At 44.8% G+C, this 15,033-nt stretch overlaps 1 protein-coding gene across 9 annotated transcripts in view; it reads left to right on the top strand.

The window, feature by feature from the left end:
* PUM2 (pumilio RNA binding family member 2) overlaps positions 1 to 4,867 on the top strand; it is a 67,244-nt gene extending 62,377 nt beyond the window's left edge. For 6 of the 9 annotated variants that reach the window (XM_071742014.1, XM_071742010.1, XM_071742007.1 and 3 more), the window contains 2 exons: positions 670 to 862; positions 1,904 to 3,808. In XM_071742014.1, coding sequence (XP_071598115.1) covers positions 670 to 862; positions 1,904 to 2,035 — 325 coding nt within the window. In that variant the 3' untranslated portion in view covers positions 2,036 to 3,808. Of the gene's footprint in view, positions 1 to 669; positions 863 to 1,903 lie in introns of all 9 variants that reach the window. The other 3 variants (XM_071742011.1, XM_071742008.1, XM_071742012.1) reach the window with 1 other exon arrangement.
* Positions 4,868 to 15,033: the final 10,166 nt, after the last annotated feature.

Here is a 15,033-nt window from a genome sequence, read left to right as displayed (position 1 = left end):
TCAGATTTCAGCCTGGATGATACAGTGACACTAACCTTGTCATCAACATTTAATAGAAATGTACTGTAACATGGGGCATTTGCTTCAATTTTTTTTTTTTTTTTAAGGAAGCCACCAAGTTTATTTGGATTTTATTTTTCTTAGCCTAAATAGAACTGTTCAAAATCCTCTCCTTGGAAATTTCTTAATTATAAAAGCAAACCTAGGACCAGAAACACTTTGCTGTGTTCTAAGAATTGATGGTCTTCCCAGCTTCTGAGATAACAGGAAGGTCAGAAACTTCCTTTACAAAAAGAAGTATTTGGTAGTATGTATGATCTGGCCTTGCTTATTCCAAAAGTGGGAAGCCTCATGTCTGACTTTATCTGGTGTGTGGTGGGCACACAACTCAAACAGATTTACCTCAGGTGGCACATCTATTCTAGTGCAGTGGAGAATCCATCCTACAAGGTCATAAGTACCAGAAAATAAGTTGGTTTTTTTTTAGAAGAGTAAGAGTGTAAAGTCCTTCAGTTTTCTCACTCGTTGCAGACTAAAGGTTTGGACATCATCACTTGATGTGTTTCCAGTATGCTTCTCAGTGGTGTCAACACCTGAACTGCTCAGATAAAGTTGGAATTGCTGCTTGTTACCTCTTATGCCACAAAACACATTTCTCTCATTTTCCAGCAACGTGGTAGAAAAATGTGTAACTCATGCTTCTCGGGCTGAAAGAGCTTTGCTTATTGATGAGGTCTGCTGCCAGAATGATGGTCCTCACAGTGCCTTATACACCATGATGAAGGACCAGTATGCCAACTATGTTGTTCAGAAGATGATTGATATGGCTGAGCCTGGTCAGAGGAAGATAATAATGCACAAGGTATATTTGTGTATAGTTTTATTGACTCAGAAAATACTACATTCACTTATTTTTCTGCTAGAATGCATTTCCCCCTAGGTGTAAAACTCACTAGTACTGTGATCCAGAACTTGATGTATGAACATTAAACTGGAGCTTGATAACCCAGAATGCATTCATGTCTCTGAGCACTGAGGTAAAAATGTAAATCTAGATAAAAGCTTCAAAAGCTGGATTTCATATCCTCTCTTTGTGCCAGCTTTTTTATGAAAAAAAAAAAAATTATTATTTTAATATAAAAATGTAGTATCATTCATCAGTAGTACTATAACAGAAGAAATACATGTTTTGCTCTGTATTTGGTGGCTGCTGGTATAAATATTCTGTAGTTCCCACACTTTCTAACTTAGACTCACCTTTTCTTCTTAAGGTGTCAACATCCAGATGTTGACAAAAGTTGGTGGGGTTTTTTTGGTTTTATTATTATTGCCATAATTGTCCTGGAGTATTTAACAGGGGACCCAAATATTCCTGCAGGGAGCTCTGCTTTCCCCAGTCACCAACAGGGCACTCACACAGGGGGGCATCTCTTCTTTCCTCTGACAGATACATCAGTTGTTTTGTGAGTCAAAATCACATCTTTCCAGATACCTAAAAAATTTGAAATACAGGCACCTAGTTGTTGGGGGTTTTTTGTTGGTTTTTTTTTTTTTTTAACGTAATATTCTTAGAGTGTAGAAACCTGTACTGAGAATTTTTGAGATTGCAAAAAAGTTATTATAAAACCATAGAATTTCTCAGGGTTTGGAGGGACCTTTAAGATCATCTGGTTCCAACCCCCCTGCCATGGGCAGGGACACCTCCCACCAGATCAGGTTGCTCAGAGCCCTGTCCAGCCTGGCCTTAAAAACTTCCAAGGATGGGGCTTCCACCCCATCTGCCCCTCTCTGGGCAACCTGTTCCAGTATTTCACCACCTTCATGGTGAAGAACTATAAATAATAATAGTAGTAGTAATAATGATAATAATAATAATAATATACTAATGGGTTTCTTCTTACAGATTCGACCCCACATCACCACTCTGCGTAAGTACACCTATGGCAAACACATTCTGGCCAAGCTGGAAAAGTATTACCTGAAGAACAGTGCTGATCTGGGGCCAATTGGTGGACCACCAAATGGGATGCTGTAAAAGAAAAAAAAAAAGAAGTGGAAGAAAAAATGAGTTGTGAATGATCAAAACATACAACTTAACTATAAATGTTCTGATTTTTTTAAATCTATTTATTGACTTTGTTCATCCATTTGTAAAATTTTTATTCTTGTGTATATTTTTGGGGAGTGAATTATTAAAAAAAAAAAAAAGAAAAAATATCTCCAGCCCTGATCCGGAGACCTATCAGATTGGATGGCTGGCAAAGCACAGAATGCCTGTATATGATGTAATTGTATCAAAATAGCTGTCACATATTTTGTAAATTTTTACCTTGTAAAGTCACTGAAATAGTTTTTAAAGGGAAAAAGTACAGTATTCTTTTAATACACTGGCTCACAATCTGGTAGGTCTACCCAGCATCATAGCACAACAGGTTTATAGAGTTGTATATAGAATTAATCCTTATTTTTCCCTTTTGTGTGAAGTCTTTTATACCAGATGAAATTTGATCAGCTGCATTAGCATTATTTAACATGTTGAAAAGTTAAGTTGTATTTTGGTGGTTCACAACGTACTATCCAAAAAATAAATAGGGCACAGCAAATTAAAATATGGAATAACAGAACTATGGAAACTGTAAAAGACTTGTTTTCATCACTTGCTTGGGATACAGGTGGTTTTTGTTTTTTAAATGGTGCCCTAAGGCTTTGTCTAGCGATGTATTAAAAATTCAAGTGCTGTATATACTTATATATTTAATTGTTGTACAAGGTAGAGGGATGAAAATGATGGTGGTACTTCCACTCAATAAAGTACACCTTTGGAAAAGGAGTGAACCCTGTATTAACTTTACAGTCAGTTTTACAAGGCAGGAAGAGTAGAGATTTGTATTTTTTTATTTTGCATATAGAATTGTAAGGATTTGAAAGTGTTGAGCATTTATTTTGCTTTCTCACTGTAGATGCAAAAAATAGGTATTGATGGAGAGAAAAGGGGCCACTGAAAAGTAAGCTTGATAGCTCAACATTTAAGCATGATTGATTAAATACTCAGCTTTTTTGCTTCCTATAAATATATGCATTGTATACGTGTAGTTAATAGGTGTAAGTTTACAGTTTGAAAACAAATCTCTCGTTTCGATGTTTATTACAAGCCTTGCTAATTTAGTAGTGATGCTTACCTTGGTTGTACAGATGTACATTTGTAAACCTTCATGCTGTAAATGTAATTTGTTTTACCCCTTTTTTGGGACAAAAATTTGCATTTTAGTGTATATTCATATCCCCACCCCCTTTTCTCCCCCTGGCATATAGTGTTGTATAATGTAAATTTATTTCAGCAAATCAAGAGTGATTTTTTTAAATTCTATCTTTATATGGTTTCAGAAATATGAACCGACTTTCTTTTTATCTATTGTGAGAAACATTATGTTTTGTTTATAACATAGCTGTTGATTCTGTTAATATGGGCACGTTGGGAAATCAGTCTGTTCGAATTTTAAGTTGAGATAATGAGCATAGGAAGAAATGGACTGAAATATTTGGTTATCACAGAAACCAATGCTTCTTCCATCTTAATAAATGTGGCATGATTTTTTTGTACAGAAGAGTACTGTATTTTTGAATAGCCTTCTCCCAGCGTAAAGCAAATATGTATGATACTGTCAATTTTTTTCTCTGGACATATGACATTGTAACCGTGACATAAAGATGATGTACATTTACAAGCGGCCTTATGTACATTTCCCAATGATCTTTTTAAGGCAGAATTGTGACCATATGTGTATAATTAAAATCCTTTTTAATCCTTTGCCTATGAAAATATTTTGGAAAAAAAAAAAAAAAAAAAAGCTTACTTTGTATATTCAGTTTCTGAAAAGATAAAGAAAGTGCTTTGTATGTTGTTGAAGTAAGTATTTTGTGTAAAACATCTGTTTGGATCAACGAGGCAGTTTGAAAGCAATGTCCTGAGCACTGATCAAATAAAAGGCTGTTTATGGTAGAGGTCTGATCATGAGGAAAGAACATAGCAGTGGTATGAACTTGTAGAAGGAATTCTGTCATATTACTGTTTATATCAGGTTTACATAAATCTTATTAAAGCGTAAGTCTGAGGCGCTACTTTTTCAATGGTAGCGTTAAGTCAATAGGCAAATGGGAAAGTTTGTTCTGGCCTACTCCCAGTTTCTGAATCTGTCATATAGTGCCTGCATTAAATGATACAGTAGGCCTAATTATTTTTAGGAAGCACAATTCTAATTGCCAAGTAGCTTTTGCATGGCAGTTCATAAAATTCCTCTCGAGAGATGCAGGCCCTGTCGTTGGAGCCAGAGCTTTCCCGTCTTCACACAAAGGATGACCTTAGAGCCACTTCCTTGGACCCATGAATTCTCCTCGGTGTATTTTACACTGTGTACAAATGCCATGTGCTGTAATCCTCAGAGCTGACAATTCTTGTCAACGTGTAAGACAGTAAGTTGGCTTTTGGGGTCGTCCAGGCAGAAGCTGATAATACCCCAGTACTTTGTCCCTGTAGCACTCATGCCATGGTGGAATTTAAGCAGTCCTGTAATTGTCATCCTTAGTGCTCTCAGTATCTTGAACGTACCTTCCACTTGCTCTCCTAAAACCATTTTGCACAAATGCTATCCAGGAACGTGAGGATCACTGGTTTTCCTTTCCACTATTTTAGGCTTTGGGTAGAACCACTAGAGTTTTTGCTCAAGTATCGCTTCTTGATACAGATTGTTTATGGACCAGTTTGGTTGGGTTTGATTCCAGGTGGCTCATATTGAATTAATGTAATGTTCACATGTATATACTGTAAAAATCAATATGAAAATGTGTGAATAACACTGTGTGAAATACATCTGGTCTTGTGTTTTTCCTGTAGGAAAGCAGCTATTCTTTATATTCCCCATTACATGACTTCTTTGCTCTCTGGAGCTCAGCGTTGAGAAGGTTCCACTCATTCCTAGGGATCTGATATAGGGAATCGGATGTTTATTGAAGAACCATGTCTTAAGTCATTAAGCTTCCAGAGACCAGTTCTGAGCAGCTAAACTGTCACTCAGTCTGGCAAAAAAAAAAAAATCTTTACTGATGTAAAGTTAAGGTGACATTACAAGAATGCCTGGTGACATTCTTGATACACCACTGGATCCAGGATGAGTTCTTGAGCACCAGGGAGGGTCAAGATTGTGAGCTGTCTGGCATCACTGAATCCATGCTCATTTCTGCTACTGCCCAGCACTTTTTTCCAAGATAAAAATAAGCCTAGGGTGGGGATTGGTCTAACCCCAGGAGACTGCTTTTTGGTGTTAAACTGAAAACCTGGGAGACCCCTAACAGAACAGCCACAGTATTATTGTGGCCATCACTGACTGCTAGATCCACTCATACTCCTTAGCTGGAGTGTGGGGAAGATGGGCCATGCTATTCAGATGGTTTAGGCTGCTGATAGAGATTCAGATACCAATGTAGTCACTCTTCTTCCCTTTGCTCTAAGCAACAGAAGCTTGAGATGTTTATGACTTAACTGCATAGTAGCATGATAATTAGGTTTGATTTGTCAATCAGTTTTGTGCCATGGGAATGTTTGATGTTTAGCATAACAGCAACTAGGAAAATGTGGAAACAGTGAAGTGACAACAACTCCCACTGTGTCATTCGAGGAAGCAGAGCTGGGAGAGCAATTGCAAAAGCATTCTAAGATGAGGTGGCTGGGCACTGAAATTGCAGATTGCGTGTAGGTCCTGTACCTGGAGAGAAAACCCAGCACTGGCTCTACAGCAATGCCCTGGCTGCAGCCAGGCAGGAGCAGTGTTCCTGTGCTGAACACAGGGAGTAGCAGCTGTTCAGGTATCCTGGGAGCCACGGGTCGTTTTGTAGCTTTGTTCAGTGCTGACATCGTCCCTCGCTGCTGTTTGAGGAAGGAAAGAGAAAAACTGCAAGCTGTGTCTGATCTCAGCTGTCCCAGCCCTGGTCCCTAACCCGTGGCAGGGCAGGAGCATTTAACACATTCAGGGTTCTCATACCGAGCTGCTGGCAGCATTTGAAACCATCCCAAGGTCTCATAAGTCCATGGGCAACACTGATGTTTTGATGAGTGTGTGCTGCGGGCAAGGCTTTGCTCTGCCTGGGGAGTTTCAATTTGAAGAATTTCCTGTGATTGGAAACACGGGCACTGCCTATGCCCAGAGGTTGCTGGCTCGAGCACTTTTTGGCTTGGGTACTGGGAAACTCAGTTGTTGTCAGGGACAACGTATCCCTGTCAGAGCTCTGCTTGGTTCCTCGAGGACTGTGCAGAATTGCCCTGGAGAGGTTCAGGAGCACTTCACAGATGTAGATGCTGGCACACAGAAGAGGAAATTCAAGTGATGCTGCAGAATGAGCCTGGCATGTCAGCACTCCTGCGTGGCAGAGCCTCCCCCCTGCTCCATTACCAGAAGGGCTTAGAAACCAACATCATTGCTATGGAAACCAGCCAGAGGTCACCTCCCACACAGAAAGGATGGAAGGATGTCCATGAAGTGTTAGCACTCCAGAGCCAGATACCTTTTCCCTGATAGTGCTGTGCTGGTGTTAAGGGAAGGAGCCAACTGCTTCCCAAAGGAGTGAACCAAAGCCCAATGTTACAACCTGTTAAGTTTCAGAAGATAGAGGCTACTGGGAAGGTACCAGGGGCAGAGAGCCAGCAGGGAAGAGCAAGCTGATGGGTTTAACTGAGCTGCTGGTGCTCCTCAGTGAGGTGGTGATGCAGGAGTGTTTCCTTCTGCACACTGGCTCCCTGGTTAGGGAACTGGCCCAGCAAATGAGATGCTTGAATTACTTCTGTCAGCCTTGGGGGTTTCAAACCCATCTCCCTCACTTCACAGAGTATGTCCTAACCACTGGGAGCTGGGCAGGTTAGCTTTCTACTCCTGAATTTGGGCTGGGCTTTTAGCACAGCTTCGAACCATTCGTTGCATCAGAAGCAGCACAAGATGGAGCATGACTCCTAAAGCACACGGGTGAGCGGGCAGGTTCTGCTCTGAAGATCCTTGTCTCCACCTCGATTCTCCCAGACACACTTAATGCAAAATAGATCTTGGGAGCAGCTTTCCCCATCATCAACAAATTGGAAACGCTCTAGAGGTATTTTATATAGCAGATGAAATCCAAAAAGACCTCTTCTAAAGACCCTCTTCGTGCCACTAGTAAGAAGGAGCACAGGAATAAGCTGTTCACCTCTCACCAGCGTTAATACCCTGCGAGGCTTTTCTGCCGCCTCCTCCTCTGCTTGCACGGCACATACCCAGCCCTAAGCATCCAGATCTGCAAACACAAGTCAGGGACACGTTGCAGGTGACACAGATGATGTACTGGATCACAGGACAGTGAGAATCCCCTTCCTGAGCAGCCCTAAATCAGCTTCCTTTGCGCTTAGGGCCTGCCTGGAGGGTTCCCATTTCCTGACACGGCGCCGCAGCCTTTCCCAGCTCCGTGCGGGGCTGTTACTGGCCCAGACTGAGGTGGGCAGGGAGGTGACACAGCCCTTCCCAGGCACTACAGAGCTCGGGGGGTGGAGGCTGTTGAGGGAAGGCAGCCGCCTTGGCTGCTGATCACGAGGCGGGTTCAGATGGTTTGGTTTCAAACGCTGGGTTCGGTTCTGGCTGCCACAACCCGGCGCCCCCAGCAGCACAGAGCTGTGCAGGACTCGGCCACCACAGAAGAGTGAGGACTGGTGAGGAACTGGCCAGGCTTGCTGAGGGCCCTCTCCTTGCAGGTCATGTTTGCTGTGTCCTCTCAGGCCGCAAGGCCACAGACCTGCCAAGGGGCTTTTCACAGAGCTGCATAAGCAGAGGTGGTTTAGGTGTCAGTTAAAGTCGGTCCCAAAATAAAAATCCACAAAGATACACAACTGCCTTGAGGGGCAGTGGAAACTGCAAGGAGTCAACTTATGGCAAGGGCAATGCACAGGGAGGTGGAGGCAGAAAGCAGCAGCCAGCCTGGTTGGTGAGGAAGATAATGACAGAAAGCACATGCACAGCTCTGTGCTCTTCCTCCATGACTGCAAAACCCGATTCCTTTTCTACCTCAGAACCAGAAGTTTCAGGTTCCCTGATGGAATAAAGACCTCTCTTACCTCCCCTATATAATCCTCAGGTCCTTTTCGCTAACAGAGATGAAATACAGCACCAGAAAGCATTTGTTTCCACCCCTTGCCTTCCCCTGCTGGATCAGTCCAGGAGCAGAGGTTTCAGGAGCCCATCTGCTGGTACAAGTGAGGATCTTGGGGCAGGATTCAGGCCAGTTGCTTCTCCCTAGGGCTCAGGTTGGGTGAGTCTGACACAGTGCTCTTCCCTGCCCCACACCTTGGGGTATAAAGTGACTTCCAGAGGCTGTACAACAACCAGAGCAATCACTCATCAAGCAAAGATTACAGTGGCTGAAGCTGGGCTGCAGAGCTCAGGATGGACAAACTCAGTGTAAGCTACAGAGTCAGTTCCAACCCCCTGCATGAAGGGATGGGATGAATGGAGCAGAGTTCACCCCTGACAGAGGGGGCTCCAGGCTATACACACTGATCTCATTCAGCTGGGCCATTTGGCTCTTAAAAAGCCTTTTTGTTTGAAAACTGACCATCTGAAGTACTCCAAAATTCACATGATGTCTCCTATTTCCTTGAAATATCATGTGTCTCATGAGAACCAAGGGCTTGATTATTCACCCCAGTTTGGGAGTCATACATGTGCGTGCTGCTGGAAAAGGGGCTCTCACCCAGCCCCACCCTCTGTGCCACCTCCTCCACACATGGGGAACACAAAGCCCAGAGCTCTGATCAGGGCATTAAAGGTCACCCACTCCACCCTTCTGTGAAGTGCTGCATGGCTCCTGCTATCTGCTTCAAGAAGGGATCCTCCTGTAAGGGTCACACAGCCCCACACCACCAGCAAGGCCATGGGGGAGACATCTGCCCGGTTTAAAACCACTTCTGTTTACATGTAGGCACTTCCTGCTGCCTGCTCAGGTATCAGGTGCCATCTGAGGGACCCTCGAGCATCCAAGATACCTGTACAGGGCAGGTGAGCAAGTCCTGGGAGCTTGCCTCAGCCCAGCCTCTGCCTTCTACTGCAGAAGGACATGGAAGATGGCACAGGACACCTTGACATAGACAATGGATCTCCTCACCTAGAAGGTACCAGAAATGAACAAGCAACTTTATATAAGTCAGTGGTTAAAAGGGGGAGGGAGAAAAGAGAAGGCAGGAATAGGCCCAAAGAGTTTGTTGAAGGTTGGAGTGAGAAAAGCAGAATAGGATGGGATGAGGGAAGAAGAAATCAAGGCCAGACACACACAAATGCTCACAGGTACTGTAACCACTATGTAATAAACAACTATAATGACTCTTTGGATATATACTGGGAGAAAGGGGTGGGAGAAAGGGAGGGAACCCAACAGTATCTTTAAAAAGTAAAAAGAAGACACCATTATGAACAGCAAAACTTTCCTCCTCCTCCAGGCCTCCCTGTAAAGCATAGCTAATTTCACAGTCACCTGAAAACAAATCAGACTTTAAAAAGGAAACAAAAAACTGGGAAAAATAAAAGTATTAAAATGCCTGTGCCCACTGAGGCAGAACTGGTGCTGTCCCGAGTGGGGCAGGCAGCACACAGAGCTCAGACCCAAGGCAGGACCCCAGGTCTCTCCCCCACCACAGACATGTGGGTCAGCACTGCAGAACCCCACCCCAGGCCCAGTGGGGTCACAGCTCTTGCTCCCACTTTTTGTGCAATTCTTCACCCACGTACATCCCATGCTCTGCCCCCTCCTGGGCAGGTGTTCCCATGGTTGTGGTTAATCACCGACTGTGCTGGCATCATGCACAACCTGCCCTCTGCTCCAGCCTTGCACCAGCTCCACACCTGCAGCACAGGAGCACAAATCCTCCTGGGATAAGGGTGGCACCAGCCCCACTGCCAGGTGGGGTGACAAGAGGAGCTGGGCAGAGGCGTTCTCCCAATGGATGCGTGAGAAGGTCTGGGATGAAGGATGAGGCAGGATGGGTGGGGAATCAAGGGGTGAATCAACACTGTGACAGCCAGGGCTGAGAGACACTGCAGTGCCTGGAGGGATATGGCAGTGGAGTGACTGCACACAGCCCTGAGACAGCCAATATCCGTGGAAATGGGTGAGTGGCCTCCAAATGCTAAATGGAGGATGATAATTACAGCAAGATGCATCCTTTTGGTTAATCAGGAAGAAAACCTGTATGTTATATCATCTCAAATTCATGGCATAATCACAATTGGTAGCAAGAGTAAATGATGAAACCTGACGTTAGCTGAAGAGCTGCATTCCTTGGAGACCCTCAGCAAGTCCTGGGTCCAGATCACACCAGGATGACAAAAAAACAATAGAATTTTTCAGTGTTGCAAGATCTGTTCTAACCACCACTTACTGAAATGGAACTAAAACCTCTGCTGCAGCCTAGCCCTGCTCTCATGCCTGCTCTGCTACAGCATCTGCCTCTTCCAAGACCACAGCTTTTTTTGCATACGTAGGAGTATTAAACTTGCTCTGGCAGAATTCCTGGAGCTGTACGTGCTTACGTGAATCCTCCGTGCAGCAGAAACACCCATTGGATGGTTCAAAGTGACAGTGCTGAAGCACAGGGCTGACATGTTTCACACGGATTGAACATTGCATTGTTTAAGCTGAAACAAAAAACAACCCAAAAAACATTTAACATTTAACATTTTGGTTAAAACTCTGCAGTTTTCTCCTTCACTTGGGACTTTTTAAGCAGCAGCACAGCACTGGATTGTGCTAAAAACTGATAGCTAACTTCAAGAATACATTGGATGTTTGGTAAGGTCAGAGGGAAAGAGGTACAACATCCCAGGAGAACTTTTATCAAAGTTTTATGTGAGTTATTTGAGCATCCAGGAGCCTCTGCCATGAACAAGGACAGTAAATGAATACACAGAGAAAATACAGGAGTCCTTTGATAAGAGATTATACCTCATTTGACCTGGAGTTCTCACCTCTCCCAAGCAAATAATGGGTCTCTGTGGCACTGCCAGAGCCAGCTGTAGGATTAGAACTATACAGATTTTTATTCTCATGGCAGTCATCGAGGCACTAAAAAGGCACTACCTATCACAGCCCCCATTTTTCAGGATGCAGGCAGCTATGAAGGTCCCACTTCTTGTCCACACTCAGAGCATTTGCAGCTCAGGCATCCAAGCTGTGACTTTTGGTCTGAAGGAAGCTCCTGTCCCTCACAGGATTGATGGATCTCCCCCATGAAGAGCCAGGCTGGCTGCCAGAGGGAAAGTCAGCAGGTACCAAGCAGGGGATGCCACAGAATAGGTGAGTTCTGTCATCCCTGTGCCTCTTCTCCCAACACCAGCACTTCTGTGTACTCTGGGCATCATGATGCCCTTCTCTCCCCACTCATCTTCATGCCAGGGAAAACCTCATTCTGTGCTCCAAATATTTAAGGACACAGGGGTTGAGGGATCATGGGGGTCAAACCACAGTGTTAGTCACTGCAATTAAGTTGTCCTCAGCTAACCACAGGGGTAAGGGAATCACAGAAATACAGCAGAGGGTCTCTCTGGGCAACTTAAAAAAAAAAAAAAAAAAAGTTATTCAGGTGAGTACTTTGAGAAAAACCTGCCTAGTCCACAAGCATGAGACTGGTAGACCAAAATACTTGAACAGTGAAAGCACTAGCCAGTATTACAGCAAAAGGCCTCAATAAAAGAGAGCATTAAGAGTCTTTTCTTGAGGGCAACATCCATGCAACTTCAGCCAAACCCCAGGGAGTATAATGGGAAACCCCTCTGTAGATTTTGACACACCAGCCCCCAAAATCCAGTTCTGAGGCTCTCTGTAATGAGCATGCAGGATCCTACAAGGCCCTCACACACAGCATCAAAGAAATGCAGCTGGTTTTATTACAGCTGTTTATGAAAACTATCACAAAAGTGGCATGCCACTGCCAGCTGGGCTTCTGCCAAAGGAAGCTCTGCTGGATTATGTTGAGAAATATTTGGTTAGTGGCACAGAATCATACACAGTTGTCAGTGTCCACCTAGAAGTTCTCATTAGCAAGACACAGGAGAAGGGGATGGAGGAGAAGGAGAAAAGCTACCAAATTCATGGGAGAGGCAGCCAACTTGATTCTGTTGGTGTGTACAAAGCCAAGACAGCAGCTAGACTGACACTTGGACCATTGAACATTGCATTGTTTAAGCTGAAAAAAAAAAACAAAAAACCCAAACCCAACCAACCAACATACACACAAACAACAACAAAAAAATTGAAGTTTTTTTTCCTTGAAGTTTTTGCAAGGAGACTTATTCTGGTCCAAATAAGCAAGGTCATCCCTCCCATCAGGGCATTACATGGAAGAGAAGAAAGGAGATGAGAGCTGACATCCCCCCAGGCTCACTTCATGCTCCATGCCTTGGGGTGGGCTGGGGGAAGCCTCCTTTGGTCTTTCACTTCCTGGGAGTGAGAGCCAGGAGGCAGATGGAGTTGCTCAGAGATGCCTGACTCACTGCAAAGGCAGCCAGATAGAACAAGTAAAATCAGATATCCCTGTGCAAGCATCCTGGGTGGGTTCAGGTGATATTCAGGCCATAAATCAGCATAAGTCAGCATTTGAAAGGGTCAGAATCAGTTATTTCTACATCAACACAAAAGGACACCCAAACCAAAATGCACAGGCATGGGAGGAGGTAGGAAGAGGGTAAAATGCATTCAGTGCCACCTCCCTGAACACAGTGATGGGCTTGGGAATCAGGGACCACAGAGTCTGGGCTGCCAAAAGATGAGCCAGCACGGTGACTGGACACCAAATGTTGCCCACTGGCAGGCAAGTTTTGGTAACATAAGGTTAAAGGTCCAGACTGCTTCCTCTGCAGACTTGTTCTTACACTCTGTAATAATTTAAGGAATGGGAAGATTGCTCTTTTGTTACTGGAAGAAAGAAGAGGATGTGGTGTGAGCTGTGGTAATACAAACACTGGCCAGAGGGACTTTTAGGGGGAAGGAGTAAAAAAGCTCCAGGATTTCAGGGAACGAAACTCTGTAGACCTTTCTGGTCTCCAACCATACCACCAACCACACTGCCCCAACCTCCTCCTGGCCCTCTCAGGACAAAAAATCCTTCCTCTTCCATCCCCTGATTTTAGGCCAATGATCAAGACCTCTTGTTGCCAGCTCACTGTTCTGAGGCACCATCCAGAGCAAAAACCCAGATGCTCAAGGTCACTGACAACCCTTCAAGCCCTTACCAGACACCATCACCTGATTCTGGTGCATCTCCCATCTTACTCCAACCAGTTTCTGGGGCAAATTTATTTGGAAGTCATTTACCAAAAATGTTTTAAACATCCTGTAAATATATCCCATACATCTGAGGGTGCCCTGTTTCCTCTGCCCTGTCCAGCAATCACCACACAGAGTCAGGGGTTTCACTCAAAGCTTCATCTACACATTATAGCTGAGAAGTGAAACACAAAAGGAATGCATGGGGATTCCTATGGTTTTAAGTCCCCTGTAGTTAACTGAGCCACCAAACACTGGGGGGTTGAGTTTTCTCTCTGGTGCAAAAGCAACAACTGAGAAAACAGCAATCATCAGCTGGGAAGCCAAGTACCTACCTGAAGCTAACCAGAGAGCATCCATTAGCAATGAGCTGTCAGCTCCACCACCCCAGCAAGCAAGCACACTGAACACTTCTCTGTATGCTTCAAAAAATCTCAATACATGCATATATGCCAACTTCCCACCATGTATTCAGGAATATGCTCCCCTTCTCCATCCCAAGGTGTCAGGCTGTAACATCCTAAAACAAGTTTGTCAGCAGGTGAAGCCACTGACATGTGATGCTTGAACCTATCCGCTTGATGCCACAGGCAAGGTCCAGCCCTTGCTAAGGAACTCAAAACAGAATCATTTTTTTTCTAACCCCACCCCATCTGGTCACAGCCCATTAATAAACCTTCTAAGGACACATGGCACCAGACTTCAGGAGAAGAGGCAGTCATCTGCTCTGCAGGCTCCACCACGGCTAGTGGGCAAATAAGAGGTGAGGACATGTGGTGACAGTGGCCACATCCTCACATATGACTACTATAGGTAGGTCTGACTCCTGGAAAGCCAGGCAGGCAGTTCCTGCTGCTACGTGATGCTCACTCACATTCATTAAGAAATAAGGGGTGATGGCTTCTGCTACAGAACGCAGTGAAGAATGGTGGCAGTGGCCCAAAAGCAATAGTTGCCATTCCTGCTCCCTCCTTGCCTCTGGTGGTGGCGGAAGCAGCGGGCTGGATTCCTTCCCCAGCTGTGTTTCCCCTCTTCCCATGGCAGGACACAGTTCAAACCAGCCCCTTATCCCCGGGGAGGCTGAGTTCAATTGGGCTACACTGCTGGAAGCTCTTGATCCAGTTCTGGGAAATCCCCACAGCTCCACTGTACTGGGCAGAGGCAACCAACTGCTATCATCCCCTGAGCTTGGGGCTGCCAAGAAACTCCTTTCCATACAAGTCTCATCTGGCTTTTCAGCATGGAGCTCTTTTGACTGAAACCACAATACTTAGCACGCTTCAGTGATCAAGCAGAGGGCACGGGAATGTCACTGAAAACACTTGGCTGCCAAATGCAGCATTGTTCTTCCCTTACCCCATTCACAGATCCTGACCAGAACATCCCGATCGAGCTCTAATGTTTTCTAGCAAATCCAGCAAGAAGCACCACAGCACTGTTTGATCTGTGTCTCCCCAAACACACGGGTGACCACACTTCCATGGAACCCATAACATCCTGCAACTCCACCAGCCCCTTACCACTGCTCCCAGAAGCAGCCCTCCTGGAAGTGTTTCCTCCCTCCTCCGTGGCTGCAAGGGTCCATTGGATGCCACCTTGCCCAAAGTGGCTTCTGCTACACTAGAACCAGCTGAGAAGGCCAAGGACACCCAGCCTGCATTTACCTGATTCCCAGTGGCACCACTGCTGCTGGATGTCACAACCTTCCCA

This window comes from Heliangelus exortis, chromosome 3 (genome assembly GCF_036169615.1).
Source record: "Heliangelus exortis chromosome 3, bHelExo1.hap1, whole genome shotgun sequence".
Classification (NCBI taxonomy): Eukaryota; Metazoa; Chordata; class Aves; order Apodiformes; family Trochilidae; genus Heliangelus; species Heliangelus exortis.
This window is presented reverse-complemented; position numbering and strand designations above follow the sequence as displayed.